The following is a 21,964-nucleotide window of genomic DNA, read 5'->3' as shown; positions in this document are numbered from 1 at the left end:
GGTGGCTGAAAAAAAAATGCAACAAATTTTAGAGCGCATAGCTGTCAAACCGTTGGTGACAGCGGTTATATATTTTGCATAGTGGTAGTTCACTTTATTGGCTAAAAGCCTACAAAAGCATTTTCGATAATATTTTGTAAAACTTTTTTAAACCGTAATGGAACTCAAATGTGACAATTTAATGTCGCTATATTTTGCAGGAAATGCGGAAGCAACTATCGTTAGGGCTCTTCAAAATTCTGAATGTAATTAAACTTTCCGTTTTTCGAAACATAACTTGGTACAGGGATACTAATAGCATTTTGAAATGCTTTGGTGGAGTTCTAAAAAAATGCTTCATTGCTAGTCATCGTCCTTAAAGTGAAGAAGCAAATTGAACAAAATCTGCGTCACATCTGCAAACAAACGATCTGTGAGACGCATAGATCGCAAATAACCGTGAAATAAATATTGTTAAAGGTCCTCTATATGAAACCTTAAAAGTCCTGAAAAAGGCGAGATTTCATCGATCCTCAAAAAAAAGTTATGCTCGATCGACGAAGGAGTAAATTCGCTTGCACGTTCATGGTCCAGTTCCAGAATGTCATTTTTTCTGATAAGAAAAAATTTCAATTGAGTAATTGATGTGCAAACAAAATGATTTTGTCCATCTGAAGGAAAGATAATACGATAATTTAGACGTTCGAGTGACCACCGGAAGTCAAAGACCACTTTATTTGAAGTTCTGGACTTCCCTGAAGACAAATTATCGCTTTCCACTGGGGTTTTTAGGCTGTACCGTCAAAACGAATACCAATGTGTTTCTGGAAATTGTCCTGGAAGGAGTGTTGGAGTCGTGGACAAACAAAAATTTTAGTAAGAAGTAATGGAAGTTCAATCAAGACTCAAAAACGTCGCAGAAATCACGCTCCGAAGAAGATTTGGCTAAAAAAAAAACGTTGCGCACTTTCTTTTGGAAGCACAATGACCTCCACAATTCTTGGATACAAAATCGTTTGACTTCTCCAAAAGAGATATTTTGTTGGTCAAGGTTAGGACTAAAAAGTAGTAAAGTGTCGATGAACTGAAAGCAGCCCTTCCTCGTGAATAGCAAGACATTCAGAAGGCTGACATTCGTGCAAACTACGATGCATTTTCTGACAGACTTAAGACCATAATTAAGTCAAAATAAGATGGTATTGAACAAAACCGATAATATTCTAAAATTTTAATGCATTTATTACTATTTTGTTTTTATTTCAAAAAAGTTGAACAAAAAATGAGGATAATATAGCGCTTCAGCCACCCTGTATATTTTCTGAAATTTTCATTCAAAATTTTTTGAAATTTTCACAAAAGTATTTTTTCGTGAGCAACTGTTAACTGGAAATTATTTTGCATTCTTTTCCATAAAGTTTGGAATTATAATTACATTGTGCCGAAATCTTCTCCAGAGGCTTTCATTAAACGACTACTAACGAATTTTCAAAAGTAATTAAATTATCAATACGGTCATAGAAATCTTGTTTGTTATCATGAAATCTCGAAAAAGTATTCCAATTATTATGCGTAAAGATAAATGCAATGATTTAGAAGTAGGGTAAGTTGCATAAATTGGAACAATTTCCAGAGGCTCGAACTTTGATACAAGATTAAAGACATTATAAATACATTTTTCCCTGATGACATACATAAATTTGCTCCTTGATTCTTCTAGAATATTACCGTTTCATGGAAATTCTTGAAAAACAGTTTGAAAAGTTCTTAAATACAAGAAAAAACGTGAGTGCAAAACAATATAATTTGGACAGGGTGGGACAAGTTGGACGTGGGAATTTGGACAATGCGTAGGGGAAGGTTGTGCAAGTTTCAAGATTTTTTACTGAATGCCATACACATACACACTGAATCAATTGTACCACTAGGGTAAAGTGTATAATTAAAAAGTAAAAAACATTAAGGCTTAGATATATATTATTTATTAAATCTTTTTCTTGGATATTTTAATTTTCTTGCTTTGCTCCTTTTCTTCTTTTATTTTGAACCTTTCTTCCTGTTTCTGAAGTCTAATTCTTTTTTTTTCTTGCATAGCCTCTTCTTTTAGTTTTCTTTAATCATACGAATTGTCACAAAGAACTTCAAACATGAATTTAAAAACTCCATAGAATAATAATAGATACCTGTCCACCTTTGGGCGAAAGCATTACACCCGTTTCGTCAAGATTAAAGACGCGATCAGGAGGAAGTTCCAGAAGATCTTTGGATTTTAAATATTCATGAGTTTTCTCAAACCACTCAGTGGTAATACCAGCTCTTTGGGTTGTGTATGCTTCTGGTGTACGAAGTCTCAATTCTGGATATCTGTTCAAAAAGCTCTTGAACCAAGAGTATCCTGGCCTTCCATCGGTGAACTCGTTGACAATCTTGAACTTCTTACAAATAATTTGCACAGTGTTGAGGACTTGATCTTTTGTTATAGGATGCCACTTGTCACTGCATCCTAAAATCCATTCAACGAGCTCATCTTCTATATCTTTTGGCAGCGTAGGAGGCCTTCCCCCAGAGCATTCTTCCGGACATTTCCCGGTCAGCTTATTAAAAAGTGTTGTTCTTGGCACCCCAAATAATACTGACACCTGACTTAGTGACTTTCCTTGACGAAAAGCTTCCAGTGCTTTGTTCACTTGGTCTTGAGTATAGGATTTGTACTTTTTCAATTTATTTGCCTTTTTACCCATCTGAAATAAAAAGAAAACCCCTGCAATACAATCGTATCTCCGGATGTCCAACTTGTCACTTTTGCTCACGCTTCAAATAAGCACTTTTTCTTCATACAGTTAGTAATTATATCAAATAAAACCATTACGTACCGTTAACTATCGAGATTAAACACTTTATTCCACTAAAATTTGCCAGAAATATTGAGAAATGTCAACAGAACCGAAAAACCAAAGTCACTCTTCTTGTGTTTTTATTAGGAAAAAATGGCCGATCGATGTATTTTTTCGACGGTGAAAAGTTACACTGTCAATTGAGGTGAGAATTTTATACGTTAAATCTTATTCATATGAATGGATTTTCACTTTATTTGCAGCACAAGGAACCAAATAATTAAACTATAACATAGAAAAATATACTAATTAAAATTTAGTACTGTATTTATCAAGAAAAAATTGCCTGTCCAACTTGTCCCAGCGAAATTTTCCAACTTTTGCCATTGTCCAACTTGTACCAATTTACCCTAAAGAGGAATACGAAAGCCTAGAATAGTTTTGTAAAATCAACAGCATAGCAAGAAACGTTGAAAAGTTAATGATTTATTAAAGTAACTAAATATGAAGCATTTCTTTCAAAGAAATTGGAAAAAATTGAAATTGCTGTTTTGCATAAACTACAGGACTATCCCCCGTTGTGAAAGAAACATGCTTTTATATTCTTTCATGATAAAGTAATTAATAGAAATATTACTGATTTTGTATTTGTTTAACATAAAAGCCAATTGAAATTCTATAGTTTAAGCTGAACTTGGGTACCTGTATAAAAATGTTCCATTTTCTCCTACAAACCATTGAAGAATGTGTGTCATCCTAATCGATAAATTGTGGTGAAAATATGAACATCTATACTTACTTTAGCTGAATTCGAACTGTACGGTTCATCGAATAGAGACCAAATTTGTGGTTTCATGTTCTGCCACCAGGAAACCGTACCTTTGTAGTAATCCTCCTCGAAACCGAATTTCCTAGCCAATTCCTCCTCTGACGGCTTCTCTGTGTCCAAATCCAGACGATCGAGTACAGCGAGTGTCTCCTGTGTATCACGATGCTGTAGAGAGAATTATAATAACATGGTATTAGGATGAGGGATTTACAAGAGATACCTTTTTTTCTGCCAGTAGCACATCTGCTAGTGTGGATTGAATTGTAAAGATGAATACTCTAACGTGAGTATTTGTAGAAAAAAAAAGGAATAAGGAAGAACTTTTATTTTATCACAATGCCCTGGGGAAATTTAGTCACAGGTGAAATTTTCCTATTAAATTACCTGTTGATGGGTGTGTGAAAACACAGTGAAAATGCCAAAAGGGTGTGAAAGTAGCACAAAGTAAATGGAATTACAAATTTTGGTTAACTCCCAGTATTCTTCTCCATTTCCCCATTCTCTAGCTCCAAAAAATCCAGCAACAGTTAAAAGGGATCAATAATTTCTCAATATTGACTCAGAAAGTGACCCGAAAATGTGATCAGACATTCCTTTACCGACCTAAATTGTTTGATTCTACTGATTCTCTGTGAGATTGGAATGGCATGGAGGTGGTGAAATTGAGAGGAATATACTCCCCTACAATGGGATTTTGATATTAAATAGAACCAAAATAGGAACTGTCCGTACGTGTTTGTGATGATAGTTTTGTGTACACAATGTGAGTTTCATTTTTGTGGTCATGGCCTACATTTGAAATTGAACAAGAAGCCCTGAAACGTGCTTTTGAAATTTTATTTGGGAAAGAGAAATTCATTTAGAAAAGCAGTAGGGTAAATGTTTCCTAATCCCCCTCTCCTCTCTAAATTATTCTGGAATTAGTTTTAGTGTTCTGTCCTTTACGCTCAACTTAAATCACTCAATAAAGTGATTTCATTTCTCACACAAAACATTCCAGACAATTTATAGTTTCCTTTCCAGAACGGTGTGTGTCTTTCGATGGTCAATTTCTTCAGTATTAGATAGTTATATGTATAATGGGATGCAACACAAAAGCATGTGAAATGATAGCAATAAATTAGACAAGTGAGATAGAATTAAAGCAATTCTTCTCACACTCACCCAAGAATTATGGGGTATCAAGATGTTGTCTCCAGAAATAAATTCTACGCAGGCATCGTTTTATTATCAAGTCACGAAATCAATTTTTCACTTTTCCTCCGCAAATGTGTAAGTGAATTATCTTTTCTTTGTATTAATGTGATTTTATAGATTCACAATAAGATGGATTATTTTCCCCAAAAAGCAAGTGAACCTAGTCACAGCAGTACGTTATGGTGCTACTCCAATGAAATGTTTCTTTTAGCAATACTGTTCTCAAGTATTTCTACATAAGGGTCTTTTCTTTGTATTTGTTCCTGTCACGACTTTTTAGTGGTCTTAGAACAAGGTGTGAATTGGGGAAAATAGTCGAGACAGGCGCTAACACAAAAAATGTCGATAATGCAGAAGCACTTGGGAACAGTGAAGTTCTAAAAAGAAAAGTTCATTTTTGAATTTCAATTTCAATTTGAATTTATTTAATTTTTTATTTATTTGGAATAGCATCAGTATACATTAAATTTTATAGAATCACGTTTCTGTTTTAAATTTTATATGTTTAACAATGATTATATTCAAATATAGATGAAAGATGAGTTGCAAATTAAACTAGCACAACGATAAAGAAAAATAATATTCCACATTTTATACTAAAATTACGAAGGTAGGAAATTTTGTTGAATAATCATAAGCAATGCGAATTCGACTTTGAATTTTTCGAACAAATGAAAATAGGTCTCACAGAAGATAAGCACAAAATTCAACAAATCCATGCAGATTTTGATCGAGATACCTAATTTCTTCAATATTTTTATTACATTTCTTGCGACGATTATTTGTGAAGCATTTTGGTAAAAAAGGAGATATGCTTTTGAACGAACTTGTAATAGATTTTTAATCAGCCCTTTACTAAAAAAATTATCGTTCTACAATTTTGTATAAAGATTTCTTATCAGGAATGAAAATTCGGGAAATATTATAAATGCTAATATTGTGGGAAATGTTAATTTTACCCTGCAGTATTGATCCGAAAGCGGTGTAAATATTACCCTTTTTAGGTGTATTACGGGTTAAAGTTACCCTTTTTCATGTTAATTTTGCCCTTAAAAAGGTGTAAAATTAACATTAAAAAATGTTGATATATTTTTACACCTAAAAAGTGTTAAAGTTATGAGGAAAAAGAGTTAATCGCATCCTCTTTTTTTTCTGAGTGTACCGTGATCTACTGGCACCCTATTTTGTGCCATTTGATATGGCATTTGAACATCTCTCCTCATAGAAAAGAGAAGATTATTGAAAAATGTCATATTACTTGTATTATACATTAATAAATTTAATTACAATATCTTGACAAAATTGTCAATAGGTGTTCCCTGCCGAACAGGCGTTCCTTCGCCCCTACCTCGGAAAAATAAGAATTTTGAAAAAATAGCTTCTAAGATTAAATATTAAGATAATTGTTTAATAATTTCAAAATTCATTCATTTCACAACAGTTTATGGGATCTGCTCTATTTTTTACCATATCACTTGCATTAAAAATTGATTTTTTTTTATCAATTTTTGGTTCCCACATCTCCCGAAAGGGTATGACTTAAAATTATTTTTAAACAACAAATTCACTATACAATCTCTCTGAAGTACAAAGAATTTAGAACAAAAGTTATGTTAATGTGCAGTTGTAGGTAATATATTGCTATTCAAATGAGTTTCATTACTTTTGCTTTTATGATATAAAATTTTGAGAACGAGTCGGTCGTCCGCCAGTGACACAAAATGACATTTTTCTGAGTTGAGGGAAAAATAACGTCAATATTTTCTTTATGGGTCACCGGTAACTCACTCATTCTCAAAAAATTAAAAGATAATTGCACAAATAACTATAATAAAAACTCATTAAAAATTGAGATGCATTATTCTGGTCAAATGGGAAATGCATGTGTATGTGCATGTTTCCTCAGGTTTACCATTTCCGCTGTAATATTTTGGGGAAAAACCTACAGTTTTAATTGAAATAGTTCACAAAGCGGAAATTTCAATAATTTTTCACCAGGTGGAATCTCTACCCTCTATGTCAGTCATTTAAGTGCCCTTTTGCAGTACAATCACGTTCTGTAAAATATTTTTTCAACAAACACAGTTGTTGATGTCGTTGGTCAACTGCAAAAAAAAGAACACCACAGAGTAATGGTTTTTTTTTTTGCAGAAATGCTGTTAGGGGGTGGAGTAGTTTAAAAATATTGTGGACAGGAAAAATTATTATCAAAAATAATTCTCAGTGCGTTTGGAATTTTAAAATTCTCATTGCTTATTATTCATACAGACTGACCATGTCCATTTTATTTTGTTGGTTAGTTAAATTTTGCAAAAGGTATACACAAAAGTTAAATTTGGTACATGGCTGATGCACAGTTGTGTTATTATTTGCTATGTTGCTGTTTGTAAAGTTTTCATACATTTTTCCCACCATGTCAAGTATGTTTTGGGGGCAAACAACTCACAAACCCTGAACTTCATTTTAATTACCCCAAACCAAACTCACTATGCAGCATCTCGTAGAAAACCTTGTGAATTTCCAGTGAAAGAAACTGTACACAGTGATTAATTATTCATTATCGTGAACTGACTCCATAGTGCATACCATTATATTTATGTCAGAAGCACTACATTAAGACATGCACTCTCATTTCTTTCTTCTGTTTTTTTTATTATTTCTTTTTGTTATCATAACCCCTAATATTCATCTCTTCAGTACTTCTAGAAGCTCTTTCTCTTCTTTTATGATGAAATGTGTATAAAATAAGACAAATAATAAGGGTATGTTTTAAATTCATTCTCAGAATTATACTTAGACTGTAGTATATACCATTCAAACTTCAAACGTATTTTTCCGTGTTTGTTTCCTCATTAACTAAACATAAATTTAAAAATTGCATATCTTAAGCTTTTGAAAATGGATGGGTCATTACCGGTAACTCATAGAAAGAAGATTTTTAAAATTGTACTTCCTCTAATGGCCTCTACACACCACGAGAAATGTATGTCCATATTGAAGCACATTTCCTACGCTTGGTATAGGAAAAACTGTCAAATATGGACATACATTTCTTTAGTGTGCAAAGTCTATAAGTCTAAATAGTTGGAACAATTTTTGATAAGATAACCCACTCCTTAAACGTAGAAGACGAAAAATATTCAGAGGCAAGGTTACGTCAAAACACGAAATTTCTACTTAAATATGACCTTTTTAAGATTTCCTAATTATAATAATTTAAATTCGAGGGATTATCGGGGAAACTGAAGCAGAATAAGTATTGAAATGAAAATAAAAAATTTTATATGATGGATATTTCGATGGCTCAGAGAAACGAATAACTAGCAAAAGGCAAATTTTACAGGAAAGCAATTTAAAGCTGAGATATTACATGCTAAGTATAGGACTTTTAAGATTAAAAACCTCTATAACTTTGAGAATAATTAATTTTTAGGTATAATATTCATAGGGAGGGTAGAGGATATAAAGGAGCAACCAAAAAGCGAATAAAACGATATTGGTAAAAAATCGAGTCGTTCGACTTATATTCTAAACCGTCGATTTATTCCCTGGGGTCCCATATCTACTGCTTTCTAGGTAGAGTTTGAAAAATAAATAAATCTTGGAGATATTTCTCAATAGATTCCAATTCAACTGATTTATTTTCCTAAACTTATAGAATTGGTTACGGCTGTCGCCTCGTTATCATAACCGGTCTCAAAACGAAAACGACAGAAAACCTGAATTATAAATCGTACATACTATAATTTGATCATAAGTTATAAATAAATGATTGATCATAAGGTATAAATAAATTACAAGGGGATTGGGGCAATTAGAATAAACATAATGGAGAGATCAGCGCATTCACTCTTTATTAGATCAAGAGGAGAACTTAATTAAAAACGATTGAACTAAATATTACAACAAATTTAAAACATATTTTTGTGATTTTATTTAAAATAATATAAATGATAAGTATTAATAATTTTGAAACGAGAGAAAATCAAGGAGAATATAAAAAAATACGAAGAAATCAGTGCTTTAAAAAAGATAATTTCCTTTCATTTTGCTTATGAAATTTTGCTAAGCTTAGAAAAAATTACTCACGACAAAACTTCTTCTTTCTGCAAGAAATTTACCAAATTTGGTAAATTTCTTGAGATATTTCGGAAAGTTTATATTGCAATTAGAAAGTATGATAGACTGAGATTTCAACATGAAAATTCGAATGCAGTATAAATAAATTGGTAAAAATTCTTGTTGTTGTTCTTGCTTTTATCTTAAAAGTTTAAACTGTTCAATTTGAAAGTTTTGCTGTCTGTGATTTTTTTTGCACGTGCAAATATAAAAATTTAGCTACAGCAAGACATGATTTGCTTATTGTATATGAGATTTTTATGTAAATCTTCCGAAAATGCACGTCTAAAATTACAAATATTTTTTTCTGAATGTTCTCATTTTCTTAATGAGTTTATGTAAGGTCAAAAGCCAATCGGACATACGGATTGTCACTAAGGTGTCTTAACATATATTTAAAACTAAACCTATCAAGACCGTTCAAATTGACCGATTTAAAAACTTTTTGAAATACACTCATATACAGTACAATGTTACTCTCAAACTTTATGAATTTCTTAAAATGAAATATAATTTTCAGTCTTTAAATTTTAATTTTTCCTCATTTCCAAGAAACATTTGTTGCGTATCCTACCTACCGTGGTCCGTCATTTGATAGAGCACACTAGGAAAACCATCAAAACGGTCGGTGAATTTAGTGTTATAGAAATGCCATTAGCCATTTCTATTTAAAAAATTTCAGTTTTTAAAAATTAATGCAAAGTTTACAGGCTGAAACACACAATAAGATACAAGTAATCCAAGAGAATATAATTATTGCTATCTGTTTTAAGTCGAGCATTGAATTTCTCGATGTCTCCGAATAATAATGATCAAGTTAAGTTTAAAAATTTCATGAATAAGTTAAGCCATTAAGCTCTTTCTCATAATTGAAGTATCCCGGCTTTGAATCAACAGAAATTTTCATTGCACAACAATGGAAATTTACAGAATATGCTATTCACAATCCCATGTAATATAGGGGAAACTTGGGCAGCACTAAACATGGGATAGTTGTAGACACTGTTTCTTAATTAGATATTGAGTTCATAGAACGAAATCCAGTGTAGACAAAAAATCAGTGTTTCCAACTACCCCATGTTTATTTCTGCCCCGGTTTCCCCTATCTATAGAAATGTCGATGTCGTAGAGATTTCTTAAAGTCCAAGTTCTTCTAATTTATTTCTAACATTTAGAATTTGCATGAAATAATACTTTTACCAGTTAATGCAAGGGAAGAAAGAATGTTTTATACCTGAGTGTAGGTCATCCAGCAGCATGGTTCCACTTGATTGGAGTCGAGACCCCAAAACTCCAGCTCCTCCTCGAACAGTGGACCACATACATCTGTGGGATAATGCAGTTTTCCCGTTCTGCAACGATAAGAGATAATTAATTTAGTAAAACTCGTTGGCAGCTTTTGGGTTTATTATTCAAGAACCACAGTTAGTCTAATTCCCTTTTGCCCAATGGCTGTCCAGCACATCAGTATTCAGCAATGGTGTGATTTTGATGGGGAGGCAAAAAAAAAACCGATGAGAATCTCCCATGAGAGTTGAGAATTCAATTAACTGAGTTTCACTTGTTTTCAACCAAGCCCCGAACCATCTTGGCAATTTTGTCTCATCCCCCTGCTTTTGTGTGTTTTGTTGAACGTCGTCGATGAGGTAGTTATATACGTTCCTTATATTGGTTTGAGAGAGAACCAACAATTCACAAAGTTAAGCTTATATAAATTCTTGAAATTTAAAAATTTATGGTTTTTTTAGGTAGCTTTAAGCAAACGGTTTTAAATGACTTAAAGTTCTTATTAAAACCATTCAACATAAAATCGTTGCAAAATTACTGATTATTTTTTTAGTCATAGGTCTAAAAGCCACATTGTTTTATTCCATTTGAGTATATTTCAAGAGCAGGTAATTAAATTCGCAGTCAGTGAGGATAAGAGGTTTACAATTTTCTGTTGATCAAATATACGTCTTCAAAAGGTCCAAGGTCAACCTTTTTAGTGATTACTAAATTTTCTACTCATTTCTCCTTAATATTAAATACATATAGCCTTAATACTTTTTAATAAATAAAAATTAGGGATCATTATTATTAGTAAGTATTAATTATTAAAATTCCGGTCAAGATTTTATTTACATTACAAGCATAGGGAATAAATAAGCTCTCTTATAAATGAAAATTAGCGCTAACAGCTTTTATTATTGTCTTTTATGGCTATTTTAAAAATATGAACTTTAGCAAAAAAAAAATCTCTATGTATCATCCTTTGTCTCTTCGGCAAGAAATATGGACTCCTGCTTTTTCGAAACCTCCCCCATAAGTAGGTATTTTCTGGAGACTTTTCCATTTTGTACAGTATTTCATCCGTCATTCCACCCTAAAACCATGTCAGGCATATTTAGAAAACAATTCTTCTAGCAGTATCTCGTCTATATAATGTGCCTATAACTTCAAAAATTTTCTATGGTTAAATTTTTAGTGGTCAAATTTATATCACTCTAGAGAACTTATTTATTAACTGATTTGGACAATATTGAATTTAATTGGAATATCTTGAAATTTCAAATTTGTAATCCGAATCGGTAATGATCTTCAAAGTGTAATTATTTTTTTATTCAAACATTAGTGAAAGAGAATGCTTTCAATTGTGTTTTAGATAAATTCTAGAAAGTATCATAAACGAGGATAATCACAATATAGTTAAAAATTAGAAAAATCGTGATATAATGCTCTATTAAATGAAGTAAATTATTGATATTGTAAGCCTTGGTGGGGCTCACCTGAATAAAATTACAAAATCTAAAGGAGAATTTAAGAACTCAAACTGCCACTCTTATTTCAACTTCCTGAAAGTGAACTGCCACGGCGATTGATGTTCACTCTTTGAATTACTGTTGATAATTGCCATGACCAACAAGAGCACATTTAACAATCTTCAGTACCCGTTTGAAGAGGGTAGCGGTTTGGCATTTCAAAAGAATAAAGTATTAGGATTGGTAGGATACGGCCATCGATTGGGTTGACATGTGTCGAATAGGCCGCACGTTCTACATTATATTGATATTTTCTGGCATACTCATGGAAGGTGGTATGAAGCAAGGTTTCTTTGAAGATAAAAATTTGTAAGATTTAGCCACATTTCACGTCCCTATTATGCCCTAGACACACTTACGACTTAAGCCGAGAGACGACTTAGTGGAAAATTATGGAAATGTAGTTTAACCATTATTTCGAATATAATTACGTTAAGCCATCTCTCGGCTAATCCTCAGGTCTGTCGAGGCCCTTAGAAAATACCTTCTTAACCTAACCTATGGACATAGTAAAGCAGCATTAATTAAATTCATTATTCATTTCAACATTCAGCTATAAAATACAACAACACCTCTTAAAACTTTAACATATAGAGGTACTATATCAAATTGCCGATTTTCGTGAAACTTTCCATTGAAGCTTTCAGTCACTTTCAGTTCATCCCATCCCTCATCTGGTTATTTAGAAATTAGTGAGTGTATACCCCAAAACTTAACCCTGTGTTTGGAGTAAATTGACTTCAATCTATTGTGAGTTTAGTAGAAAAGATGGGAGGGCTTTTTCCCGCCCTTTTTCCTATCGATACATCTAGGTCGTCGACTTGATGTGCTTAGCGGTTATTTGGTGGAATACATTATTTGGTATAAGGCGTGTGAATATTGAATACTCACAATCAAAGTCAAACGATGGGAATATTAGCGGTTTTCTGGGGGGTAAATCGAACAAGAGTGAATATACCCGTGGTGTTGGGGAATCAGTGCAGAAAGAAGCAGATAAAATGTTGATTTTGCAAGGAAATGATTTACGAATCAATTTATCGCATGTTCTATTAATGAGTCGATGACTTTGGAGCTTTTCCCTTCGACTTTTTCTTCACACACCCTCTTTTCTTTTGCTTTGGACTCAATACTGAGTTTTTGAATTCTCCCATGAGGGTATCAACAACCTTCCTCGAGTGTCTAGTACAACAATAAATATCATTTAGATTGGCCCCTGTGTCTCCCCTGGGACTTGGGATGGCGATATAAAATTGAATAGGGCTAGAATTCAAAGGGTTTCTTTCGTTTTTTTTTCTTCACTTTCCTTTTGGGTTTGGTTGAGACTTCGGAAGCACGTCAAAAAAGAGCTCCTTTGTGGTCAATGGGGAAGAAAAAGTTATTTTCAATATTCCAAAGGAGCAACTTTGGCAAGAAAAAATCAGAATATTGTAATTTTGAGGAGAGAGTTTGGGACAATGTCCAACTCAGAAGGTAAGCAAACTTTTGATAAATGACCCTCTTTTCTATGTTAACTATCTCCATATTTTAGGTGCACATCAAATTTATAGCTGACAATATTTTTCATAGGGGTGTTCTTCAAACTGAAAAAAAACTAGGAGCATAGTGACGAAAAATGGTGTGTGGTATCATTTCTATCAAATATTCACTTATGCCAATGCCATCAACGCAATCCGCTCATCCTCTAGTTTGGTCTGGAGAAAACTAATGGAAAACACATGTGGAGACCAGAAGCAAAATTGCCATACTCGATTTTCCATCAACTAAACCGTCAGGCGATTATTTATGAGGGTGACAGGACCTGATAGTGGATATGGCCACAAAAAAGGCTCACCAGTTACAAATGTTGTCTCATGGAGCCACCCCTCATTTGTTTACAGCTCCAACACAGACCTAGTTAATGTCCTCCGTGCCCAACAAATCCTAAGGGTGGACATACACTTTTTTCTTTCTCTAAGCATACCCTTTGTGTTCAGATTGAAAACACTGAGAGCAAATTTCCAAAATCATCGACCTATTTCACTACAAAAAATTTTATTATTATTATTTTTTCAATTTATATTTTATATTTATTTTTAGTGCTCCAATTCAATGAGAGAACACTTATAATAAAATCGGCTTTTTCAACTTGTCACCATCTTGGAGCATAAATGGTAAAAGATATCAACTTGTGATTTTCTATGACCCCCAATAAAAAAAATAATATCTCCAGACTTTTTTTCTGTTTCACCCACCACCATCTATGCCCTCAAAAACCATGTTTTTTTTTTGTTTATTTTGAAAACGGCTCCTACGATTTCTTTTATTTTTGGATATGTTTTTGAGATCGTCCAGGTGAACAATACGTATGACCTAAAACCATCGCTATCTAGAATTTTTGAAGGTCAAAGTTTAATTAATTCAGAGAGCCCATTTTTCAACAAATTTGGTTAGATTTTAATTTTTCTAAATGTTTTGAAATTGCCAACCCGACTGCATCGGTCGCAAATGGAATAATGAATCAGTCATCAGTTAAGTACACGACCTATTTTAATTAAAAAATATTTTTTTTCTTTTCTGTCTGTAAACTTGTTACCTATTTAGAAACCAAATTGTAAGAGATATGAACTTCCGGTCTTCGGTGACCCCCCATAAGTCGACCCAAAGATCAATAGGGGAGACTGCACTCTTAGAAAAGTTTAGACGTGATTACTAATGAAAATTAGTTGTTCGGGCGATTATTATCAAATCTATTTAAAATAGTTCTTATATTCTTAAAACATTATGCTCATAATAAATTTATTAGTAGTGAGAATATAAGACAATATTTACGTGGATAAGTTGCGGCAATTATTTCATAATGCTTTCATACAATTATATTTGCTTGTGTTAATTAAATGAAATCATTATCCCAACTAATATTGGTCACTAATTCCTTTTAGTTCTCACAACCAATGTAAATAGATGGGCCTATATTTTCATAAAGTTATGACTGCTTTTCCAATAGTAAAGAGTGGTTTTCATTTTAGTAATGCGTTGAAGTTCTTTCGAATTTTAAGCAACTAATAAGAAATATGCATCACAATGAATGCTATATAGTAACCACAACTAATATGATATAGTTATTACAGCCAATAAGATGGGTATCAACCCCATTTATTTAGTAATTGGAACTAATATGTTATAGTAGCCATTACTATTTTGATTTAGTTGTGATAACTAAATGAAAAGGATACTTTAACTAACTGTGGTCAACTATTTCATTTAGTTACCCAAACTAAATATATAGTTGGGTCTATATTTACTATATTTTATAGTTCTAATAACTGCATATGAGCTTGTACGAACTATTTTTTTCTAAGAGTGTGGGGCAAAACTTGTCAAAACGCATATTTAATTCCTTCACGAGCTCTGAGAAAACTTAAACGTTTTATAATGAGCATATTCTTAAAGGAAATTTACTGCTCTACAACATTGCAGAAGACTATTTTCCTCTATCTCGAAAGAAATGTGATTTTCGAATCATTTTCTGAAAGTCGATTTTGTGGAGATTCTCAAAATTGCTGGGGCAAATTTTGTCAGTCTTCGGATAATTTGTGACGTTTTACACTCGCAAATGCTAAAACTATCAAATAGACATATTTTTATAGGAAATTTATTCCTCTACAACTTTGTCGAAGATAATTTTTCTCTACCTTAAATTGAGCTAATCAGTATTGATATTTTTTGTAAGCCAAATATTCCAAAAATAGGGCTCAAAATTTCATTATTTTTTTATTTCACATAATTCTTCCTTGAATCCCTTGAAACTTTGCAAGTTTAAAAAAGTTCATGAAGGCTATCTATAATAAAAATTTCAAGCCTCAGTCTCAGTTATTTTAGAAAATAATGAATATTTAAATTTTCTTTTTGACAAATTTAGCCCCAGTCTCCCCTACTATGATTTTTATTTTCTCCCACACCCGTCCAACCCCATTCAGAATCACATTTTTCTTGAAAATCCACGAAAAAGTTATGACAGAGGCATAAAAATCAATCTTGCTCAGTTAAGGAGTTGATTTTATCTGGTCAGTAAAAAAACAAATTTAGCCAGTATATAAGTAAGATATACATATATATTTTTAATTTATATAAATATTATCAAGATTACTCAATTAAAATTTTAAATGTAGATTAAAATTATTTTGTATTTACGGCAAAAAAACAATCTTGTTCTCAGTGAGTAAAATCGAGGTCTTTGGTTGTGAGAATGGCAATCAGAAGAAAAGTTAAGATCTAGCAAGAGATCGAATCGTAATGAAAGATTTGTTACTTTCATATCGCACGAGTTTTTCTTTAAGGTGTCTACACATTGAGCACAATTTTCGTCAAAAATTGCTTTTTTGAAGGAAATTGGCTGCAGTGCTGTAGGCAGAAACGTCAAAATTCTGTCAAAAATGCAATTTTTGACAAAAATTGCTGCCAATGTGTAGAGGCCTTTAAGCACACCCATCAAATGAATCCAACACCCAATATTGAGAAAAATTACTAAATGCAACAGTCTCACTCATCTATTTTTCTAAGGAAGGCAAGTCTGAGTCAAGAAGTTGTTTGTGCAGATGTTTTAAGAGAGGATTCATGGTACAATTTTGACATCACCACCCACTGGCACATTTCCAGGAATATTTGATTAGTCTATTTCGTTTGGTAATGAATTTTCTGCTCAATTCATATTTTAGCCGCCTTACGTTTTTATTATTATAAACAAAACACTATTTATTTATTTATCCAATGATATATTGCATGAAACTTCACACATTTATATCGCACAATTGTCAGATGAAATAATCTTCCAGCACAATATTTATTTTACCAGGAAAATTATTCATCAGAGATCTAACAAAATTTTCATATGCGGAAGTGTTCTGGGGAGTTTCATAGACGAAATCACCAATACCGGAATTTTACTCCAACCACAATGTTAATTCTCAATACAAGGAAGAAGGCTTTCCTGGCGTTACTATTAATAGTGTACTTATTATATATTTTTGCAAGATTATTTCTGGGAAGGTAAATTATAACACTTTCTCGTTGGACATGTCATAGCTTTTTGGAGTGCTTGAACGCGCGACTTTGATACTATTACTCCAAAAGCTTGTAAATTTCAATGGCAAAACTTGCTTTGCGGCTATATGAAATGAAAATGAAATAAAGGTATCGTGTTTGAGTTTTCAACAGATTTTTTTTTATTTCACATTCTTTTAAGTTACAAGTTAATAATGATAGATTAAAACCTATTCTATTTTGATTATTTTGACTATTTCAATGGAAAAATCCCAATATTAGATTAGATTCTTAACTCTCACCTATTCTAATCATTACAAAATATCATGTCCTCCGATCGGCCCCAAACTATGGAAAATGTGTTTCGCCACTTCCTGATCACAAATATATGCGGGTGCCTAAAAAATATTCCTGTTCGACCGCTCTTTAAAGCTTAATATCTCTTAAACTAAAAGAGATAGAACAGATATCGCTTTTCGGTTTCCGGAAAGAATTATGTATCAAGCGGAAATTACAACTGGGCAATTGCAAAAATTTACCCATGTACGAAACTCCGTCCTTCGTTCCCCCATCTTGGATACCCCGATTTTTTTGTTTGTTTTCTTTACTTCACTCCTATGACATCGATCGTGTTCAAATTTTAGTACGTTAGGGTCTTAGAGCTTTCGATTAAAAAAAACTTCATGCTTCCGACTCCCCTGACCCGAAAGAAGTCGAAATTTTTTTTTCTTAAAATGACTCTAGCTTCGGTTCTAATTACCAGAATTTGAAAAATGAGGGCGTTTTGGAAGCTTTTGCGAAATGTCATATCTCTTTCTGCATTGGAATCATTTAAAACCATATTCCAAATCGTTTCCGAATCGTATTTACATGCCATCCTTGTTTGCCACGTTAAGAATCTCACCTTATAATAAGCTGATCTAGGATTATTTGTCCATTTTAAAAATTTATTTCTGAGTGCTTGATTTTACAATTATTAAACACAAGCCATTATTCAGGTACAGTAGTGATTCTACACTTGGGTCTTATTGTACTATTTTCATAATATTGACTAATATTTTATGTTCAGCGACAATTAAGCAAACATTAATTGAATGAATGCTCACAATATACTCTCCTATGTTCTATATAACAAATACAATTGGTCCAGATTATATTTTATAGAAAGGAATTATATAATAAGGAAGGACAAGCTTGTTAGTCAATATGTGTCTATAAAATAGCTTTAAATATTTCAAATTTAAACAAGGAAAAGCATTTTTGGTTGGTTTTTTGGCCAGTAAGAAATTTTAGGTAATAATAAATTCTTTCGAATTTTAATTTAAATGACAATATCATTAATAATTTTCCCTTTGCCCAAAAATTTCACTATTTTTGCCCTTTTATGTACAATTTACAATTTCCATTTAGTTTAAATACTGTCTAAATTTCATATTAATTGACCATTTTGCTCAAGTACTGTCCAATCTGCTGTAGCCATTTAAATATTGCATATGGCCTGACCAAATGGTGGATCCTGTATTTTCTTCATTCAACTGAATTTCTAATTAAATAAATTTTTCTTATGTGAAGGATTATAGCTGAGGTATAAATTTAAAATATATCCTTGGGTAAGATAGAGAAGAAGTTGTCTGACTCTAACATTAGTACCATATAACCTTTATTCTAAATTCTATGGCTGTATGCAAATGAAGTCCGGTTTACCCAAAAATTTTATGCACAAGCACAACTGTGTCTGGCAGTTAGAATATCTCTGTGAGATTTAATCCAAATTCATACACATGGCGAAATCATTAATCTAAAAAAATACGAATGAGAGTAGTGAAACTTGAAAGTAGCAAAGCCATAAGCATTATTAAATAATTATTTTTTTCTGTTGCTCTTTCATCTCCTTTGTCCATTGTCCTGTAACCAAAATATACAGTATTTTTTTCTTTTAATTAAAATGAAAGGTGGTTAGAGATAATACACAATTGCCAAGATTATAATCTCATAGAATCTCCTAGAATCCCTTTTCAATTCTAATGTAGGAAAATACCCCAAGGGGGCTTTTAATTTAACTCAAACACACTTCACTTGATTCTCTACACTCCAACACCTTCTACCCTACCTCAAGATTTTAAGATTCATCGCACATTTTCAACTCATGGAGGTTTGATTTAGAGTTGAGACGGGTTAATTGCATATTCAAACACAGATATAAGAGTGTTTATATATATAAAAATGAACACACGTCTCTAATTTACTGGCAGTATTCAAGTCTTTGTTCTTGCAAAATGAAATTTACCACGCTATTTTATCATATTTGTTTCCTGGAAATTTTTAGAAAACATAAATTACGTATTAGAATCTAATAAAAGCTTTAACGAAATTCTCTTTAAAATATTAAAAATAGTGAGGAATCTTTTAGTTGGGATTGTTTATATTGTTTAAGGCAATTTTATAGTCCAAAAAATTCAAAAAAAAATCATCCGTTATAAGATGGTTGTTTTTGTATAGACTTCATGCAATTTCCAGTTTAAGTTATGATTTCCATTTTAGATCTTTACGGTATGGTTATAGATGGACCTAACAGCTCTTGATTAAAAATACTATAAAATCCCATGACCTCCCTAAGCCGAATTATAAGGGTCAAAAATTGAATTTTAAATGGTCATATCACCGATTCTAATTGTTAGAATTTGAAAAACTTTGTTGATATTGGGAAGCTTCTCATTAAACGCTAAACTCTTCTGAACACTCCAAATGCTTCTGATTTAATCGAAGGTTCGATTATTCGAAAATCGATGTCGAATATTTCGAAAAATAGACTATATTTTTCTTATTGAATTTTAGTATATTTTAGATCAGGTCGAGACCTTTCCAATGATGGGTCGCACTCCTCGCTCGATATTCCCTGACTTGAGCTATAATCAAAAATGTCTCGACCGGACTGTATTTTCGGTGTTTATGAAGCGATTTCATAAGCACTGAAATTCCCTAATTTTAGTATATATTGTATCTAAGATCAAGAATCTTTCTAACGATGGATCCCATCCGCCTCTACACCAACGCACTGTACCCCGACACTTACTAATATCGAATTTGGCCAAATTTGGCCAAATTTGGCTCTGATCACAGAAATTTAGTTTATTGTAGGAGTACAATTGCATTGGATCAAATAGACGCAAAATTCATTCATTCTTAGGATGGTAAATTAAACAAAGTCTGTGGTTACTCACCTGTAGTAGTTGAGCACTTGAGCAAAAACTCCGGGATGTCGATCGAAGAAGTACTCATTGAGGATGGGATCATAATTGGCCAGAGCTTCGGTGAGTCGCGACAATCTTGTGGCTGGGATTTTCTTGAGAGTCGCCTTGTAGGTCTCATGCCGAATCCCACCCACGTTGAGGACCACCCGGTTCTCCGAATCCATATTGATGAGATTCATGGCTGCAGAGATTGGTGTTTTTACGATTATTTCACGGTCGATTGAAGTATGGGGGATTCATAATAAAAACTGCTCTCTCGCTTCATATTGCTGAGAAAGGGGATATGGACACTTACTGTTGGGTGCTTTTTTAATCACTCCACAGGCAGCACATTAATTTAATTTTTATGTGATGACAGAGAGAGACGCTAATACCGACACTCTCCAGACTCCACAGAAGCTCTCGAGCAATTGGACACTTTCGTCTTCTTCTATAAACAACGCGCTGGTCTGTGGCAGTGAAGTGATTCTTCATCCAACAGCAACTCCCCAGCCATGCCACGTCCATCGTCCTGCAATAAGATTGATGCTCAGAATTAGAAATGCTTTGTCAATAAATAACCAATAAATAAACAACTCTAAATTCGGGGAGGAAGCTCAAGAGATCCCATTCAAATACTCACTCCAAGACATTTGTTTGATTTGTGTGCTTTTGGGAGTCATTCTAACATTTGGCCAATGAATTTAATACTCAAACATACTATCATTCCAAACCCACAAGCCACCCGAAGCACCCGAAAATCCCAACATCAAGGACATCCTCTGGCTCAACTATTTTATCCAAAGACCAAGACGTGGAGAGGGGAAAACCAAACAAATACCGGTACATGAGGGACTAGGGACAGATGGAGGAATTGGGATATTTCATTATTTCCTTTTATTTATATTCCTCAAGATACCGCTTATACTAAAAAAGGGAAAAGTAGTAATAATATGTTATATTAGTATAATATAACCATTTTTTTTTTATTTTTCGAGTTGTACTGGTTATGAAATTTATATTCATCTGTTTGTCATTATATTAATAATATCAATATTTTATATATTTCTGCTTTATTCTAATAAGATGCTTCTTGCTATTAGCTTAACGATTTTATACACACGTATAATTCGAGGTAACTTTGTATTAATTGGTTTTGCTTACAACAACAATTCTCTGTGGCTCTGTCTATACAAAGGAACAGATACTTAAAGTGGTAATAAGCAATACTTTGATTTCAAGCCTTTGAACGCTTTGAACTCATGAAGTACTATAATAAGAAGTTTTGTTTCACGAGAGAGGGAGTTACTTCTCTGCAATATATTATGTATTTGAAAGAAGAGATTAAATAAATATTAGTTTCAAATTCAGTATTTTAAGGATCTCTACACAATACGAACAATTCTCATCAAAAAGCGTTGGCAAAGCATCCCAGCTTTGCAGAGTGCTCGAACTCGCGAAAAACAGCTATTCGTGTATTATTTTCCTCACGCTTTGTAGGTACACGATTTAGTACCCATTAAAATTATTGATAAATTTAAAAATTCATTCTGAAATAAAAAATTGCTTAAGAAAAGTGGGTTTTAGAATATTTTAGCATGAGTAGCAAGATTTTGAACAAATAAAAAAGTAAATCTGAAAAAAATAAATCATTAAAGGTACTATACCGACTCGTGACCGATTAAGTCCGATGTAGTCGGGTTCGAAATTTGAAGATCTTTTAAAAAAAAATCCAATTTTAAGCTCGGTTGAAAAATAGGCCCTCCAAAGTGGTTAACGTTTGATGCTCGAAAATTCAATATGGAAAAGGTTTTCGAACATAGGTGTCCCAGGACGAAATACTCGCCTGGACTACCTCTAAAACATATTCGAAAATGAAAAAAATTGTAGGAGCCGTTTTCGAAATAAACCAAAAAACATATGGGTTTTTAGGGATAGGAGGGGGGTACGGAGAAAAAG

The 21,964-nt window shown here is 32.7% G+C and overlaps 1 protein-coding gene across 1 annotated transcript in view; it reads right to left on the bottom strand.

Moving 5' to 3' along the window:
• The window catches only part of LOC129805334 (potassium voltage-gated channel protein Shaw), a 125,937-nt gene that overhangs the window by 35,863 nt on the left and 68,110 nt on the right, over positions 1–21,964 (bottom strand). Inside the window, exons 3-6 of the mRNA XM_055853185.1 lie at positions 20,322–20,537; positions 19,997–20,207; positions 10,190–10,307; positions 3,610–3,804 (exon numbers count right to left, since the gene is read on the bottom strand). Coding sequence (XP_055709160.1) covers positions 3,610–3,804; positions 10,190–10,307; positions 19,997–20,205 — 522 coding nt within the window. The 5' untranslated portion in view covers positions 20,206–20,207; positions 20,322–20,537. The remainder of the gene's footprint in view (positions 1–3,609; positions 3,805–10,189; positions 10,308–19,996; positions 20,208–20,321; positions 20,538–21,964) is intronic.

The sequence above is a fragment of the Phlebotomus papatasi genome, chromosome 3, assembly GCF_024763615.1.
Source record: "Phlebotomus papatasi isolate M1 chromosome 3, Ppap_2.1, whole genome shotgun sequence".
Classification (NCBI taxonomy): Eukaryota; Metazoa; Arthropoda; class Insecta; order Diptera; family Psychodidae; genus Phlebotomus; species Phlebotomus papatasi.
The sequence above is the reverse complement of the archived record's forward strand: the minus strand, read 5'-3'. Positions and strand labels throughout refer to the sequence as shown.